We start from the raw sequence: 18,120 nt of genomic DNA on the forward strand, positions 1-18,120 counted from the left end.
AGTAACTCCTACTTAAGTTATATACAAATAAACATACGCAGTGTGTGTGGAGGGGGCAATTTAAACAACACCTTTATTTTAATTGGTCCCACTACAATCCAAGTGGTAACCTTGCTTACTATGCTTTCTAGTAGTAAACACACTGCTCTCACTTATGTTTAGTATGCAAATGAGATTCCAGATAAGTCCACAGGTTCCTCCTTCCTAAGCCTTGCTCTGTGAAAGAGCGGGACTGGCCGCTGGAGATAATAATGTAAAGAAAAGTGCTTAGTGATGGGTTTGGAATCCCGAGGTTGTCCTGGTTGTCCAACCGCATTCATTTCTAGCTGTGTTTTGTCAAGTCACACCCCTCCCCATTCAAAAAGGAAGTGTCAACCGGCTGTGAACAACATTCAGCGCAGTGCCGAGCTGCAGCTACTAGCACGAGATAAGCACCTTAAACAAAGCCGTTCATCTACCGGCAGCCTTGGCGTAATGGAAAAAAACCATGGACTTTGGAACTATGTAAATTCCGGCAGCGTTTCAAAACTTCCCAGAACCTATTTCCTTGCCTGTAAAATGGAATGACTAGTACATTCTACCATTAGTGGCTGTGAGGGTTGAGACTACAGGTGCAAAGCCCCCAACACAATGTTTTGCACTGATTGTAGTGATCTACATCCCAGGATTTCTGACTCTAAAACACCTGCTTTCCTGGTTGAAGTAACTTCAGGCAGGCAATGTCTTAGTTCCCAGGGGCAGAGGTTCTAAGTTCCATCTATCTCTGCATCTGGACGTTTGAAGTTTAAAACTTGAAAAGTACATTTGGCTTAAAAGCATAGAATTGTCAAGGGTGTTCATCACTGATTTATGTCTCATAATGAGAAAAATGGGAAACAATTTAAATGTCCTTAAAAGTAGGAAACCGATTTAATAAATCAGCAATAGCTGTGTGATAGAATACTTTGTGGCTTTAAAATTATGCTTTTGAAGAATATTTAGTGACAAGAAAAATGTTCATGCAAAAATGTGAAGTAAAAAAAAAGCGACAAGCAAAACATCGTACAAAACAAGTAAAACACGTAGATATATATAGGCAGAGAAGCATCAAAAGCAAGCGCTCGCCGCTGGGAGTCGGGAGGAGTGGGAAGAAGTGATCTTTTCCTGTAGTTTTGAGTTTCCAACTATGATTACGTACTGCCTTAAAATCCGAAGACACTAGTAAGTCCTCAGGGACATGGGAGGAGCGCGAACAGGGCGGGACGCGGGCGGGACCGGGGCGGACCCCAGCGCCGGGCTGGGGCCGGCGCGACGGGGCGGGGCGTTGAACACCAGTCCAGTCCAGGCCTGCGAGGGGGTGACCAACTTGCGACACCGGGAGCCCGCGGACGCACCGTCGGGAGCGGCAGGCAAGCCAGGGGCCCGGGGCCGGCGGGAGTGGGGGGCCGCGGGCCCGCGGGGACTCGGCCAGGGCTGGGGCGGCGCTGGGATGGGGTCCCAAACTTTCTTCGAGTGCGCGGTAGGCCAGAATGGGGCTCTGTCTCCCTCACCTTTGGAGTTTCTCTTTCCCTGTGCGCCCCGGGCGGGCGAGTGGCGCCTGTTTAGCCTTGGGAGCCGAGCCGCGGGTTGTGGGCACGATCAGGCCGGGGTCTGAGGGTGGCCTGTCCCCCGCTTCCTGGCGCGTATCTGTCGCTGGGCGTGTCCACAGTGCCAGCCCCAGGGTGGCCAGCTGTGCGTGGGATAAAGGCTGTCACGGCCTTAAGCTGGTGGGAGGGGGAGGGGAGGCGGCCCAGGGCCTGGCCTGGCCTCGGCTTGGCTCTGCACGCCCTGGTGGCAGCTTTGGTGTACACAGGTGACCGAGTATTTGAGTGAGCTGGGGACCGGGTGGAAGCCATGAGCAGCCCCCATTCTTGGCGTGGGGAACCTGCCACCTCTGTCACCACGATTTTGCCTCAGTCCACACCCTTCTAGCCACTTGCCCTCAGACTGGGTTCAGAAAGCTACCCGGAAGTACCAATACTATCCTCCTCGTGGCCTCTTTGGGCCGGAGTAAAAACCAAACAGGAAAATGGGAAAGGGGAAAACCGTGGAGACGGGACAGCGGGAGGGGCAGTAGAGGAAGGCTGCTGGGAGGCTCGGCCCTGATCTTGCGGGTTCTGCACCAGCTCTTGTCCACTGGGGGTCACCATCCCTTCTGACCCCACGGTGGCCTCTGTGTGGTATCCAGGGGTTGGGGTTCCCCCTGAGGAACCTGGACATGGGTTGAGGGGGTTAGGCCTGGAAACCAGGGACAGAGGCAGATGTCATGGAAGGTCCCTCGGGTGTCCAGTTCTCTGGGGCTCTGAAATATTCATCTCACTGGTGAGCTTTGGTTTCAAAGCTGGCGCCTTTGGCTTGGCCGGCGGTGGCAGGAGGAGCTAAGCGCTCCCTTGGGGCTGCTTTGTCAGGGGCCAGGGGGCAGCCATACTTCCGCCTCACCTGCCTGCTCTCCCCACCTCTCCAGCCATGAGGACCCAGAGAGCCAGTTTAAAACTTAGAAAGTAGTGGTGGGACCACACAGCGTCAAGTGCCCTGACTTCCTGTCATCTTGTGCCGTGACCTCAGGGTCTCACCTGTAAAAACAGGCACCTCAGAGAGGTAATGACAGGGTACACCTCAGGTGTGGGGAGAAGCTCACTTCATGAGCTGGGGTAATAGCCGACTCAGCTCAGCCTCCTCCCATGGGAATGGCTCAGCTGGAAGAGCGCTTCCATCCCCAAAACTTGTCACCCTGGACCCTTCAGAAAGAGCAGAAGCCCCAGGCAAGGGACACACACTGGAAGGGCCAGAGTGGAAGCTCATACAGCAACCTGGGGAGAAGGTCTCTGCTAACGGTATGGTTAACCCTGATGTGGGCTTTCTGGAGTATTCTGTTGGGAATGCCGTGGAGGGGATGGCCTTGACAGAATCTTCCAACCCTGATTCTGGGGTTCTAGGCCAAAACCTGGGCCTTGTTTTAAAGTAGAAATGATGCCCGGAAGTCCACAGGCCACAGTGCCAGGTACCTAGAGGGTCAGGGAGGAGGATGAGAATGAGTCCTTATTCTCATATGTAATGATTGGTATTTTTTCCTATCACATGAAGGCGATGTTAAGGGATCGCAGCCTCCTGGCTCTGTGCTGGTTGGAGATGTCCCCCAGCCCTTGGCAGTGAGTCCCGTTTTGGAGATTATAGCGGCTGTGGGGACAGGGCAGAGGAAGGCCCCTTGCAGAGGATCCGGCTCTGAGAGTGAGGGGCCCTGCCTGGTACTGAATGTGACTATTCTGAGGGGCTGGGGGTGAGGACAGGTGTTTCAAGATATGAGGACTTAGGACATGAATCATTCTGAGGTCAGTCTGTAAAACAAAGGTGGCCTGGCCAGCGCGCCACAGGATGGTAACGAGGTGTGCCCTGATACAAATGTTCCAGCCTTAAGGAAGTTGGCAGGAACAAAGCCGAACACGTTTGCTCAGGGCAGAACTTCTCAGAGGCTTCCTATGCCATTGCGCCTTGTGAATTTCCAAAAGGGGATATGGCTTGTTTTTCAGACTTATCTGTTTCTGAGCTCATCCATTAACATCTCGTGGGGCGGCGCTCTTTAGGGCAGTCTGGGAAATGCCTGGCTGGATGAGTCTAGCTTTCCACTCTCTGGTTCGGGTAACTAATCCCTCTTCCTTTCCCCGATGTGGGCTGATTTGGGGGGAAAAGGAGGCCAAAGGAGGTCATTTGCCTGGATCCTCACAACTAGTTAGTGACAGAGTTAGAACTCGAACCCAGATCTCTTGCCTTCCTGCCTCGTACTCTTTCTCTTCTGCAGCGTATCGCTGTTTCTCTGCAGGCTCTGTGGTGAGTGAGACCCAGGAGATGCTGGTCCAGAGGGCAGTCTGGGAGGAGAGGGAGTTATGGCCGCCCCCAGGCCCAGGTCATGCCCTGTGCCTCTGCCTCTGTAGCCATCCTCCAGACCACGTTCACATCCGGCGGAGATTCTTTAGGAAGCAAGTCATTCCGCCCTGAAGCCTTCTGCTCTGGTCTGTTAGGCTGTTCATTCAAAAGCAGAGACTCTTGGAGTCCGAATGGACTTTGATCTTGTGGTTCAGTGCGCTTGCTTTACGGATGAGAAAACTTGAGTCCAGAGATGTGTGGTGGCTAGCCCTGACTCACACAGTGGAGTCAGGACCAGAGCCAGGACAAGAACTCAGCTCCCTGCCTCCTAACCCAGGGCTCTGGCAAAGGTCAGCTTTCTACGAGGGAAAAGGAATTGGTGTCAACGAGAACGGTCTTCACTACGTCAGCTGGCCCCGCGTGTTGGTGTTCGCCTCTTCACACAGGTGACTGGCGGGGGCTTCAGGGGCTTTTGCTCCAGGCAGGTGTAAAGGCAAAGGGCACTCGAAGTCAGACGTCAGATCTGGGTTCAGACCTATCTCTGCTGTTCGCCTGCTGGGGGACCTTGGATCGGGTTTTCTCCGAATTTCAGTTTTCTCATCTTTAGGGTAGGGATAAGGATATGCCCCTCATAGGGCCCTTGCGAGGAGCAGACATCCTTGGTAGCCGGTCGTAAGTACACGGTACTTGCTACTCTAAGTGGTTCTCTTCCTTCCCTGCCCACCGCAGGGAGGGGTTTGTCTCCCTTCTCTGCTGTGGGTTGTTCATTATCTGTCTGACTTTCCCCCTCCTCATCTTGAAGTTCAACTGAAAAAGGTAGGAGAAGATGAAACACAAAGGAGATGGATGGGGCTGTGTTTCTGAAGCTGCATCCAGCCCTGGTTATTGCTGTCTGCTTTCCTTATCTGCACTCCCCAGCTGTTCTGACCACTGGCTTGGCTGGGGTCTCCAAGGTCACCTGCACTGATGACACTGCTTTGCCCCCCTGGAGAAGGGTGATGGGGGGACCCTAGTACTTGGGTCTTCCCATGCCCTCCAGGGTGGCTTCCCCTTCCTTGGAGGCTGGAGCCACCTTCTCAGTTTCCGACTGGAGAGAGGCTACCCTGGTTAGAGCCCGGGGTGGGAGGGAGGTCATGGGTTGGCAGCCTTATCCGTTTCTGAGCAGGAGGGCATGGAGAACTGGGGGGATGGGGACTTGTTCTGGCTCTGCCTCAGCAATGCGGGCGCTGGCATCTGTTACTCTGAGTTCTCAGACAGTGGGCAGGGCTGGGAATGAAAGTTCCAAACCCATGACCAAGAGGGCCTGTCACGGGCTGGGCAGGAACTTTCGTGGCTCTGGGGTTTCCTGGTCTGTCAAATGACCAGATGATTTCTAAAGTTCATTCCAGCTCTGACATTTCAGTTTTTAGATCCTCTCGGCATCATCCTGTTGACCGCAGAGGCCAGGCGGACAGAAGGATAAGTTGATTCTGGGCCCCTTGGTCTGTGTGCGTCAGGCCTGGTGGCGTGCCCAGCCACTCCCGGGTGGATCTTTTTACTCCTCTGCCCTCCTGGCTATGTGCTGGGTTAGGAGGGTGAAGTGTTTGCTTGGAGGGGAGTGAAGAGCTGGGGGAGTTGGGGTAGGTAAAGGAAAAGGGAAGGAAGGAGGCTGTCACAAGAGGCCTGGTCACAGCAGGCCAGGGGCTGCGCTGCTGTGCCGGCTGGGTGGGGTTTCCTGAGATGCGCACTCTGAGCTATTCTTTCCATTCTGGCTCCGGGCACCCGTTCCTGGCAGGGAGGAGGGCAGGCTGCCTGGACCAGTCAGCTGCTCCTTTCCGCCCCTCCCTCCGACACACACACATACACAGGCACCCTCTTGCTGTAACCCCAGTAGCTCCAGCTTCCTCTCAGCAGATTCCAGAGCCTTAACCCTTCAGATGCCCCCCAGGGAGCCTGAACCTGGGCCCCAGCTGGCTGGGAGCATGCTGGCCACACTGAGACGGCGCCAGGGGAAGGAGGTGGCTTCCCCAAGGTTGCCTCTGAAATCCTTGACAGCCAACAAGTCCTGTGTTTGAGCCCACCCACTTCCGATGGCTGGGCCTGCGGGTCATGTAGGATAAAGGAGAGGTTCTGGCTCCTTCCTGATGGGACATGAGAATGGGGTCATGAGATGGGGAGCAAGCTTAGATCTAACTTGACAAGGATGGGGTGGAGTCTGAATGCCTTGATAAACTGCATTGGGAGGAAGAATGTTGTAATGATTCGAGCTGCCAGCAATGGAACAGGCTTGCTTCCTGTTGTTGGAGTGTGTATGCCAACAACAGAAGCCGAATGTCTGCTGTATTTTAGGAAAATTCAGGCTTCCGATGGGGAAACTTAAAGGTCCTTTTTGGCCCGTGGAGACTGTGAGCCCCTCCAGTAGCTACCAGCGGAACTCAGATGCCCTGATTCCTGGTTTCTAGTTTCTGGGTATCAATCATACTCACTTTGTATCTTCTCCTGCCTCTTTACCCTCCTTCCCTTTGGACGCCACATTCTCCTGCGGTTCCCACCTTTAGTCATAGTCATGAAAGTAAATACCGACCACTTCTCCCTTTCCCTACTACCTAGTCACGTGCCAGGCCCAAACCTCATCCCTAGCTGAGGCCTTAATGACGTGGAAGTGGCCAGCGCTCCATGTAGGTCAGGCCGTGGCCAGGGAGAAGGCTCAGGAGCTGCCAATGCTGGCAGCCCTGGGCCTGAGGTTCCTGCCCCTCAGCTCGGAGGGGAGTGTGACTGAGCTTAGCTACTCCCCTGACTGGCCTGAACACTCTCTCCATCTCCGGCGCACAGGTCTCTACACCAGAGAGCTGGGATGTAGTCCTGGCCCCGGGCCCCACTTTGTGGCCAGGGACAGGTCACTCTACCTCCTCCTGCACTGTGGCTGGCTCCTGGTAAAGGGAGGGGTCAGCTTGCCTTAGATGAGTGAGTTTCCTTTCAGTGCTGACCTTTAAGAATCTCCATCTCTGACCACTCTCTCTCCTCCTGGTGGTTGCACAGGGTTTGGGGACCATGGGGATGATGGAATGGGCTGAATGGTTCAGCGTCCACTTGCTGTGTGAGCGTTCTTTTGTCAGTAGAGGGTCTGAGATGGGAAGCTTTGAGAAGTGATGTGAAGTTCGGATAGGCAGGGTGTCCAAATGAGGATGAGAGCAGAGACATTAAGAGCCCTGGAGTCGGTCTGGAGCTGACCGACTTCATCACACCCTAGCTAAGTAACCTTGGGCAAGTGACTTAATTCTCCTAAGCCTCTATTTCTTTATTGTAAAAAGGGATAACAACATATCCACCCTGTTGGGCTATCATAAGGATTTAATGAAATAATAACTAAAGATAGGCACTATTTTAAGTGCTCTACATAGATTTTCTCATTTAATTTTTATAACAACTCTGGTATAGTGTTAAACCCACTTCCCAGATGGAGAAACTGATGCATAGTGAGGTAAAGTGGTCAGTGCCGGTCTCTGGTGAGCACGGGCTGGTGGCTAAGCCCGCAGAGAACTGGACTGTGAGCTTCTGTGTTCCCTGCGGAGAGGTCTACTGGTGAGTTCCTCTGAAAAGAGAAGCGTCACAGGGAGGGGCGAGGGAGGGCAGAGGGCGGTTTCATGAGTCAGCGGCCCACTGTGCTGGACCGGAACCCCAGAGTCCTGGTGGCCTACCCAAGGCCGGCCTCGAGCTCCCTGATTCACCCTCTGGTTTGGGGAGGGACCTGTCTGCCCGGCTTGGCGGGTGGAGCATCTGGCTGGCGGGGCAAAGGGCAGGCCCCGCGCGGGTAACTGGGTTTGTCAGATAAGTCCCAGTCCGTTAGCGCTGGAAATGAGCTCAGAGATCATCTGGGTCACTCACCTCATTTCACAGAGGTGCGCCCTGAGGAGCCGACAGGACCAGGTCATGGTGACATCACTGTCAAGTGACTCGGCTGGGGCCTCCGACCACAGGGTCTTTCCTGCCAGTGTCTCGCCAGCCGTGTTTAGCCTGTTGTCAGCTGGGCCCACGGCAGTAACGATAGATAACCCTGCTCCACAGGTGGCCCACCCGTGCTGCTTCCCGCAGACAGGATGCTGTCCTCCCGGTGGAGTTAAGGGGGGTGTTTGGAAGGGGAGGGGGGGAGGGCGCTGTCGGAAGAAGGAGCCTCTTGCCCCAGGGCAGGAGAGTCCAGTTTCTCTCCCTTCCTTTTTAAAAAAAGTCTATTAAGGGGATGCAGGTATTATAACTGCTCATGAATGTTATCCTACCCTGACAAACCCAAAGTACTTTCAAAAACACTTACTATGCCTGTTTCTTAAACTCACACCACTCAGTGTTGGGTCTCCCCGTTCTCCGCTCCCTGTTTCCTCAGGGTGCTCTACCCCACCATGCAGGGCCTTCCGCCATGGCCGTGTCACACCCTCACTGTCGGGAAGGTTTTCTTATTTCTGACCTGACACATTCTTGATGTTCTGGTCCATTCACTCTGGGAAGATGGAGAACAGCCTTCTTCAGAATAACTCATTGACTTGGCCTGTTATTCGAGCCCTCCTCCCCGCCCCTCCCTGCTACCTTCCCCTCTCTGTGTTATCCCAGTTGAGAGAGAAGAGTTAAGACAATCCTTTATCTGCTGCCTGCACTCTGCAGGGAGCCCTCAAAAGAGAGGCCAGTTCTCCCGCCCTCCTGGCAGAGCTCTGGGATGTCTGCTGACCTCGATCTGGGCGTGCTTTCTCCCTGTGCGGTCCTGAAGTTCTTCCCTTGGGAGACACTCTAGGGGCCGGTGGTGGCCCTGTGAAGGGGCCCAGATTCTCTCAGGGCTTAGGGCCCTTCCAGGAACCTCCTCCTTAGCTCTTCCCAAGTCTTCATCTCTGCCACCTCAGAGGGGAACACCAGGCCCCAAGGCCATTTATTTGGCATAAGAGGGCCTAGAGAGCACAGCATAATATAGAGGACGCCTACCCAGGACCTTCAGCCTACCTCGGTTCTGGTTGTGCCATTCACTTGCTAGTTCTGTGATCTTGGGAGTCACTTCACTGTTCTGGGCCTGGATTCCCTTAGTGGAGCTGAGCATCTGGGGCTGTACAACTTTGGGGTCCCTTTGGGCTCTGTTTCTGGGGTTCCCTTCTCCTCACTCCTCAGCCCTCCCCTGGCTGTGGGGCTCTCCTCCCGCAGAGAAGGCACTGGCTGGATCTGGCGTGACTCCTCAGCACTCTCTCCTATCCTGGCCGCCAACCCGGGGCGGGGGGGGGCAAACAGGCAGGAATCACAGGGACACCAGGCACTTGGCTTTCGAAACGTGTGTCTCCCCGTCCCGGGGGCTTCGGGGCCCTGCACTCCCTGGCACCCCACTCCCTGGCAAGGCCACGAAGAGAGTGGTGGCAGCCACAGGCTGTCGCATGCCTGACGCTCCTTGGCTCTTATTTGAAGGAACCAGAAAGTCCTGTCTCTGGCCTGCTTTTCTGCGCAGCCTCCCAACCCCCAGGGGCCATCCCCGTGCACCCACTTGCTCAGGCCTCTCGGGTGGCCCCTGACTCAGCCTGCCATGGTTGGCCCTCCTCCTCCGGGCCTGGCAGCTCCAGCCCTGGGGCTAGCTTGTTGTCTTCAGCTTTGGGCCTTGGCTCTCCCCCAGCGCTGCCTTTCAGGCCGGGAGCTCCTGCCAGCTGCTGTGGGTGCTGGGCTGGCCCCTTCAGTGGGTCCCAGCTGGCCCTGTGACTCACCCGTGGCTTTGCTGGGGCCATTGGGCTTCTTCCCTGGTCACTGGAAGGCCTTCTTAAGTGAGCCCAGGGGTGGGGGCGGTGTGGGTCCCAGGCCCGCTGCTCTCACACCACTGATGCCCAGCGACTGCTTCGGGCTCCCACACGAAATCCCCGTCTCCTGCCTTCCTGTGGCAGGAGGCTACACAGAAAGGGCTGGCGTGAAGGCAGAGGGGCAGGGGCTGAGCTGGTGGGGTGGGTGGTACTGGGGGGATGGGGACGGTGGCCTGTGGGCAGGAAATGATGCGCTGTGATGGGGAGAGGAAGTCTGAGGCTTTCCTCTCCACAGAGGCAGGCTGGATTGGGGCTGAGTGAGCGGGGCCTGGGCACTCATGACTGCTTCTCTCGTCTTTCTTTCAGGTCCCAGCAGCTGGGGTCTCCCCTCAGCCCGTGAGCCACCATGTCCCACCCCAGTGCCCCCCCTCCGTATGAGGACCGCAACCCCCTGTACCCTGACGCTCTGCCCCCGGGGGTCTACGGGCAGCCATCTGTCCTGCCTGGTGGGTACCCTGCCTACCCACAGCCTGGCTACGGTCACCCTGCTGGCTACCCACAGCCTATGCCCCCCATCCACCCGACGCCCATGAACTATGGTGAGTCCCTGAAGGGCAGTGGGGGTGGGTGGGAGGAGGCAATACTCATAGCACTGAAGCTACTTCCCTTCCTTCCTTCTCAACTTCCTTTATCCCTTTTTTCAATCTTCTCTTTAGCTCTCTCCTTCTGTTTCCCCATCTTTGTTACCTCCCTGCTTTTTCCTTCAGCTCCTAGCCCCGCGGACCACCTGCCAGCCCCTTTATTCAGAAAGGAGACTGGGTCCGTAAGACACACACCAGAACTTACACATCAGATGAGAAAGTGGCTGGTGAAGTAATTAATTCCTTCAGAGCTGCGACCCGAGGAGGCCGCTTCCGTTGCCCAGCGAGGCAGCTGCCACCCCACCTACACTCCCCACTTCCTTAGGAGCTGCCTTTGGAACCCAAAGCACTTTTGTTTTTTTAATATTCTCGGTGCTGACAAATCCTCATCTCTTAAGGTAGCATCTGATTTTCGCCAACATCCAGAAGTCGTTTGGACGCTTGATAAACATCATGGCTGGTAAATTTGGTCAGAAATGAGATGAGATTAGAATGTGGTGAGATTTTCCTGTGTGGCTCACATGCGGATTTTGAAAGCAGCTCCCAAAGAGGCATTCAAAGAATGTGTTGAGCCCCTGCAGCATCTCTGGAATCCTGGAGCACAGCCAGCTGTCATCTGGCCGTACGTGTTCTGGTGTGAATATTGGTACATCAGTCACATTTATGGTCACGCCTCGTCCTGTGCACGCACACCCCTGATATTTCTGTTTTCCCCGAGTCCTAATGTTTGCCTGATGTAGATCAGTCTGCACACTCGGTTCTCCATCCTCCACACACGTGCGCTGTTTCTATCTTCCTTTTCCTCCTTCCACCCCCGAGTTCCCGCTCTGACTCCGCCAGCCCCTCTGCCCCGCGCTTGCCTAGATTCCTCATGAGGTCGTGTCCCCTTGATGGCAGTGACCACAGGTGTTCACACCCCTCAGTAAATACATGCTGACGGAGTGGTCACACCTAAGCCCCCTTTGGCCAGGGGTACGCTGCTCCCTGTGGTACCAGCTCTGGACACGTGGAAGGTACCTAGAGAACCTGGCTGGGGAGTTCCTGAGTTGTAACACATGTCTTTTGGCTGGAGATACCTGAGACTGTGAGATGGTGCCGTGGAGGCTTGGGGATCGAGGCCACACGTCCCAGGTCCCCAGTTGGTCATATGTGATCTGTCCCCAGGCTCAGGCCAGGGCTATGATGGGGAGGAGAGAGCTGTGAGTGACAACTTCGAATCTGGAGAGTGGGGTGACAGGAAAGTCCGACACGCCTTCATCCAAAAGGTGAGATATGGGTTGGGAGGCTGGTGAACCTGGGCCCCTGGGGCTGGGGGAACGGAGCCGGGGGACACTCGTTTCCACGCACAGGTGCTGCTGCCTTCTGGGTCCTCTCTAGCCCTGCACTCTCCTCAAAGGGGACCCCAGTTCCTCTAACCTGTGTTCGCCCACCTTTTGTTCCTCTGTTCCTTGACCTTGTTTTGGGGGGCAGATTCAATCTGGGAAAATCTGGGCAGCTTCTGCTGAAGTGTTCTGCCCCCTGCAAGCTTCCTTCTCCTGTTAGACGGGAGCAACTTGAAGCCAGAACTGATTGCACTAGCTCACAGCCCCTGCCCCCACGTCTCACGTCTGCCCAGCACCTGCTCAGGGTGGACAGATACCTGACCAATGTCAGGCTGAACCGCTGTAGGCGCGGATGCTGAACCTGGGAGTGCGGTGAGGCAGGGGGCAGAGGCAGGGCAGTGAGTGACAGTGCAGGCCAGGTGCTGGGCAGGGAGGGGGAGAGGACAGGGGGCAGTGGGGGGTGGGGGTCAGCCCTGGTGGGGGCGTGTACAGCATCTGAGCCCTTACTGGGGGCGGCCTGTCTGCCAAGCTGCAGCGGAGCTTGGAAGTGGAAGAGGAAGAGGAAGTGGAAGAGGAGTAAGAGTAGATCCTTCAGAATGAGGCAGGAGACTCCTCCCTAGCTCTGAAAGAGGGGCCAGGGCTAGGGTGGTAAGGTCTTCGGGGCTCCTTGGTCTCAGGGCCCGGCTGCTTCCTGGGGAGAGTCCGGGAGTGCAGGGTGGTGACCGTGCTCCCCACCACTGCCTGTGTTCCAGGTTTACACCATCATCTCCATCCAGCTGCTCATCACGGTGGCCATCATCGCTATCTTCACCTTTGTGTGAGTCTCTAGGCCTCTCTGCACCGCTGGGAAGTAGCTCTGGGGTCCTGGGCTCTGGGTCACCTGCTGGGAGTGTGGCTTGGGGTGGGCCCTCAACTCAGAGGGACTGGAAGAGGAGCTGGGATGTGGGCGATTAGAGAAGAGGGGGCAGGGCCTCGGCAGGGAGGCAGACAAGCCGAGGTGTGACTCCTCCCTTGTCCCCCCTGCTCCACAGGAAGCCCGTCAGCGAGTTCGTGAGGGCAAACCTGGCCGTCTACTACGCATCCTAGTGAGTCTGTGCTGCTCCCTGCACGGGGGCAAGGAGAGGAGGGGTGGCAGCTGACCAGCTTTTCGGGGCAGGGATCAGATCCTTTTGGAGAGGGGCCCTCCCAGCTGTGCTGGGAAGTGGGGTGTGTGCCACTGAGTGTAAGCGTCACGGAACTCCTGAGAGCCAGGGGTGGGGGACTGGTGTCAACGTGCGTCCTGCAGGACCATCCCCGTGTTCTGGCAGCCTCCTCCCTGGCCAAACCCCCTGTTACAGATGTCCTCAGTGCCCCTGGCTGGGTAGCTTCCCCTCACACTTCTAGATAGCTCTCTGGACCTCCAGCCTGCCGGTGTGGTGAGTGCCGCCAGGCTGGGCCGGGAGGGGGCCAAGGGGCAGAGGGGGTCTGGAGACTACTTCCCTGTCTCTTCTCCCCAGTGCTGTGTTCCTGGCCACGTACCTGACCCTTGCCTGCTGCGAGGGACCCAGGTGAGTCCCAGAGACTTAGACAGTGGGAAGGGATGGGGGTGTGGGGCTGTTCTGCACAGAAAGGGGATTCCTTAGAGCAGCTAAGTGGAGACGTACCGGCAGTGATGATGATGATGGTGGTGGCTATCGTTCGGCTGTGTGCAGAGTGCCTGCCGTGTGTGGGATCTATTTAGCTATCTAGCTGTTATTCTTACAGCTACCCTGCAAGATGTGTAGCACTTAAACTATTTAACAAATAGGAAGAACCCAAGGCTCAGAGAGGCCGAGGAACTTTCTCACAGTCACACAGGTAGTCAGAGAGCTGCAAACGAATCCAGGTCTTTGTGGCTCCACAGCCCAGGTCTGTCCTATTGTCCCTCTTGTCCCTGCACAGACACCTGAGCAGGTATCAAGGGCCATGCCAGCCTCGCCTCCCCCAAGTCCAGGCCTAATTCTCCAGGCACATAAGCCAAGAGTCTCCTTCTGCTAATGGAGCCTCTGAGACCTGGCCGGCCCCACACCACTTAACTATGGTTTCTTTCCCTTCAGACGCCGTTTCCCATGGAACCTTATCCTGCTGACCCTCTTTGTGAGTCTAGAAAGGTCCAGGGTGTGGAGATGGTGAGGGAGGGCTGGTCCCAGGGAAGGGATGGTGGAAGGCTGTGGTGGAAGATGTCCCTAGCTCTCTCCCCGACCTTACCCTGACCCCTGCCCTTGGTCTCCCCGGGCTTTCCTACTCAGTCACACGTATCGCCAGCTCTGGCAAACCCTCCTGGCCGTGCCCCCAGGGCTCCAGCTCTCTTCTTAAGTGTCTCACTCTGGTCTCTGTCCTTCCCTCAGACTCTTGCCATGGGCTACATGACCGGCACCATTTCCAGGTACGTTCAAGGACAGTTACTACACGGTGGTGTGTTTTACAGGGGAGCGTGGGGCATCTCTGGGCTGGCAGCCACCTGTATGGGTGGATTCTGGGCACGATGCTTCCAGAAGTAGTAGTTTTGGAGTCATTCGTGTGTGGCATATGCCTCTGGCCTCTCTCAACTCCTTCCCTGCAGTGTGTATGACACCAAAGCCGTCATCATTGCAATGATCATCACTGCTGTGGTGTCCATTTCAGTCACCATCTTCTGCTTCCAGACCAAGGTGAGGGCACCGGAGGGCCCTTCCCTGGCCACCCCATCCCCGTTTTATACAGACCTGGCCTTCCGGGCTTGGCACGTGAGCAGGCCTGGAAGGGCCCACACCCCTATGCCAGGCATGTCTCTCAGAGACCTTAATCCCCTTCCCTTCACAACTACATCCACAAAACTGCTTCCTGTGTCTGTCCTTAGAATGTCACGGTCACTCCCATGGCCCCCAGGAGGCAGCACTGGGACTCCCTGGAGGAAGAGGGAGGGCCTGGCTGGCTGGGCCAGGTGGCCCGTCTGACACGTGCCTCCCCCTCTCTTCCTGGCAGGTGGACTTCACCTCGTGCACAGGCCTCTTCTGTGTCCTGGGGATTGTGATGATGGTGACTGGCATTGTCAGTGCCATCGTGCTGTCCTTCCAATATGTGAGTGTCCCAGGAGAGCCGGAGTCACTGAACCCAGTGCCCAGGGCAGACTTTCTGTATATGGTGGTGTAGCAGGCCCCATAGGCCTCTGGCTTCTAGAACCTCTCGACTGGCTATAGCAAAGGCACCCACGCTGAAGCGTCATCCTCTGGATTGGGGTATCTTTGGAAATGGCAGGTCCTGGGAGCCGTAGCACCTGAGGCCCTGGACAGCATCATGGGATTCCTCTGGGAAGCAGTGGTTAGATCTGTCTGACAGCTGAGACCAGGTTCTCAGAGGCAGGTTGCCAGAGGAGCCCAGAGGACCGAGAAGATGGGCTTGGGTGGAAGAGACCTTAGCGATCACTGTATCTAACTCCTCTTTTATTCCAGTCAGCGGGAGGGGCAGCGTGTGAGGCCCCTAGGCTGAGGGGAGCTTCCTGGCGGGGAGGGGAGAACAGTGCTGAAAGGGGAAGCACATGAATGGGAGGGCCGCCTGCCCACTTGACCATGGCTGGCCCTGCCCTTCTGTGGACAGGCCCCTGGAGGGCTGTTGAGCAGGGCTGCCCTGGGGGTGCTCCCTGACCCCACTGTTTATCAGGGTGGCTGGGGGGCTTCCCTCCCAGCCCTCTCCTTTAGTCTGTCCCTCCCAGGCTGGGCTGCAGGAACACGGTCTATTGAAGGCTGACCATGACTAGGGTGAAGGTGATGGGGCTCTTCAAGCGGTGCATGCCTGGGTCTGCCCCTCCCAGAGCTAGAACTCAACCGTTTTCTTTCTTCCAGAGCGTAGTGGACACCTCTGTACCTTGACTAACTTTGGAGACTGGCTAGGCTAAAGGATGCTGTGATTGGTTTTATATGGGCATTGGATGATGGCCTCTGTTTTCTCTACCATATATGTTACTATTCTTAACTTCTCCCAGGATCTGGAAGGTAGAAGTCCTTTCACGTAGCTAGCTTCCTGGATCTTCGCACTTGGCCAGACATCCGGGGGGGGGGGATGGTCCTGAGGGCCTGCCTCAGTCCAAGCTATGCTAAGATTTCTAATGCCATCCCTGTCCTTTCTCCCCAGGTTTACTGGCTGCACATGCTCTATGCTGCTTTGGGGGCCATTTGCTTCACTTTGGTGAGTAAGACCCCAACCCCTCTAGGAAGGGGAGCTGAGGGGACAGAGGGGAGGAACTGTGAGGATGGTGAATGTAGGCTGCTTGGGAGGCAGGGAGTGGGGCCACAGCCGCCCTTCCCTTTCCCTACTGTCCAGAGGTTCCACTGATTTTCTGGGCATTCCCGTCATCTCTTGTTCACACCGCCTGCTATGAGAACTGTCAGTGGGCCGTATTATGGAGATGGTGTGTCTGTCCCCTTCTGGACAGTGAACTGCTTTAATGGCAGAGACCACGTGTTCTGCTGTTCGTTAATGTGTTCCCTAAGCATATCTAATGGCCCAGAGGCTCCCAGGACAGATCTGCTGACCACTGAGCCCCTGGGTCCTCATGTGTGGCTTCCTGTCCTGCAGTTCCTGGCTTACGACACACAGCTGGTCCTGGGGAACCGGAGGTACACCATCAGCCCGGAGGACTACATCACCGGCGCCCTGCAGATCTACACAGACATTGTCTACATCTTCACCTTTGTGCTGCAGCTCCTGGGGAATCGCGATTAAGGAGCACCTCCCGTTCCGCCCTACCCTTGGACTTTTCTTTCCCTAGAGGGCTGGGCCCTGTGATCTGGGTCTGGGCCTAGACCCCTTTCCTTCCCCTCAAGTAATATGCCCATTTTCCTTTCTGTCCGGGGATGGGTAGCCTCTCTGGCTGTGGATGTGTAGGTACTTGGTGGGGTTGGAGGAACTAGGGACTAACTCACTCTTGCCCTTAGTGGACTTGGCAGGAACTGGGCCAAAGATGTGCATTCTCCCTCCGCCCACTATGGGGCACCAAATCCTTAACAGTTGGGGTTGGAGTGGGGAGGGATGAAAAGAGCCTATCTATCTGATAGCTAAAATGGAATATGAGAGGTAGGAGGGACTTTCTGGTGATGGGGTTTCCTCTCCCACTTCTGCCTCGGGCTTCTGGACTTGATAGCTGGAGCTGTTTCCTCTCTCAGCCCCCAGCAAAGCCAGAGAGCTTTGCCCCCCACCTCCTGGACTCATAGGCATTATCCTGTACTTCTTCGGCAACCTTGGCGCCTTCTGACTCAGGAAGGTAGAGGGGGTTTGTGCCCGTGGGTCTCCCCTGCTTCATTCAGCCTCTTCTTTCGACAGCACATATATACTGATCTTCTGGGTTTCGGGTGGGGAGGAGGAGAGTGAGCAAAGCCAAGCGCAGAGGCCAGTACAGAGCAGCATCTATCCGGGGCTTCCTCACGGCTTGTGGTGGTAGTGCAGGCCCCTCTGCGGCCACCTGGTCCCCATTCTCCAAAGCTGCCTGGGGCCTCCCTGGTGCTTCTGAGATCTCTAGTCAGAGGGACCTCCTGCTTCCTGTGCTCAGGCTGCTCACAGCAGAAGGTGAGGGACAAAGGTCAGGAGATGGGATGGTGCGTATGATCACCACTTCCTGGCCGTGTGGTCAGGAAGCAACCAGGGTGAAGAGAGACGGGGGTGTAGGCAGGGGAAGTGCCTTGGGGTCCCCCACCCTGAGAGATACGGAAGCTTATTGTGGTACCCATGGTTCTTCCCTTCTGCTAACTCGGGGAGGGCCCCAAGAGGAAGGAGACGCCCTTCTTAGTCTGTTAACTCACGCTTGGGGGATTTAAGACTTGGGCCCCGTCTCTCCAGCCAGCTACCGCTTTCTTCATGACACCAAGTGCCTCAAGCTGGAATGGGGAAGGGGGACAAGGGTCACTCTATGGGCTGGGGTGGAGACCCAGTCAGCCCAAGGGTATAATTAGGGCTCCTCTATTAAGTATTTGGTCCTAAATATATCCCCAAAAAGGACATAACCAGAAATGTAATAAAGTTTAACGTTTAGAAGGTAAAACCCTGTTTGGCTCTGGTTTTCTTCACTTTAAGGTGTCGTCAGCTCTGGGAGAACTTGTCTGGCTCTGCCCAACGCGTCCGCATCCTAGCTTTGCGTTCTGGCTTGTATCGTTTACCTTTTCTACGATAACCAAGTCTACTTTGTCCCAGCGCTTCCTGGTGATGGATGGCTCAACCCTCAACCCCAGGTCTGGCAGGGGCCGCTCAGAGCCATTGCACATGACCTTTTCTGCACCACGGACCCTTTACAAAAGTGCATGAGAGCCATGAATTCTCTTCCCCTCAAAACTATGTGTACACACGATTTCACATATGGGGCGTGGGGTGGGGATGGACCACAACGTTCAGGTTTAGAACTCCTGCCTTAGAAATCACTAGTTCAATCCCTCGTAACGAACAAGGAAACTGAGGCCCAGAGAGGTTGAGTCATTTGGACACAGCCAAGAGGATTAAGTGCTTTTTTAACCTCCACACCCTGAACGCCTTCTTTGATTCTCTTTATTATTTGTTTAGGCT

At 55.8% G+C, this 18,120-nt stretch overlaps 1 protein-coding gene across 2 annotated transcripts; it reads left to right on the forward strand.

The window, feature by feature from the left end:
- The first annotated feature begins 1,318 nt into the window (after positions 1-1,318).
- On the forward strand, positions 1,319-17,595 carry TMBIM1 (transmembrane BAX inhibitor motif containing 1). 2 transcript variants are annotated; one of them, XM_082657675.1, is made up of 12 exons: positions 1,319-1,388; positions 9,978-10,210; positions 11,417-11,517; positions 12,327-12,391; positions 12,606-12,659; positions 13,071-13,121; positions 13,650-13,689; positions 13,941-13,978; positions 14,156-14,243; positions 14,557-14,652; positions 15,703-15,756; positions 16,147-17,595. In XM_082657675.1, the coding sequence occupies exons 2-12, from the start codon at positions 10,018-10,020 to the stop codon at positions 16,291-16,293; spliced, it is 927 nt and encodes a 308-aa protein (XP_082513801.1). In that variant the 5' UTR covers positions 1,319-1,388; positions 9,978-10,017; the 3' UTR covers positions 16,294-17,595. The 2 variants fall into 2 exon arrangements, with proteins under 2 accessions (XP_082513801.1, XP_082513802.1); XM_082657676.1 differs by lacking the exon at positions 1,319-1,388 and adding an exon at positions 4,251-4,325.
- Positions 17,596-18,120: the final 525 nt, after the last annotated feature.

Source organism: Grampus griseus (genome assembly GCF_964374135.1).
Source record: "Grampus griseus genome assembly, chromosome: 7".
NCBI classification, from domain to species: domain Eukaryota; kingdom Metazoa; phylum Chordata; class Mammalia; order Artiodactyla; family Delphinidae; genus Grampus; species Grampus griseus.

Excerpts from the sequence above, each read along its gene's own strand:
- TMBIM1 (XM_082657675.1), top strand. The coding sequence starts at position 10,018 with ATGTCCCACCCCAGTGCCCCCCCTCCGTATGAGGACCGCAACCCCCTG. Across the intron at positions 13,122-13,649 it reads GCCTGCTGCGAGGGACCCAG|ACGCCGTTTCCCATGGAACC; the intron begins GTGAGTCCCAGA and ends CTTTCCCTTCAG. Across the intron at positions 13,979-14,155 it reads ATGACCGGCACCATTTCCAG|TGTGTATGACACCAAAGCCG; the intron begins GTACGTTCAAGG and ends CCTTCCCTGCAG.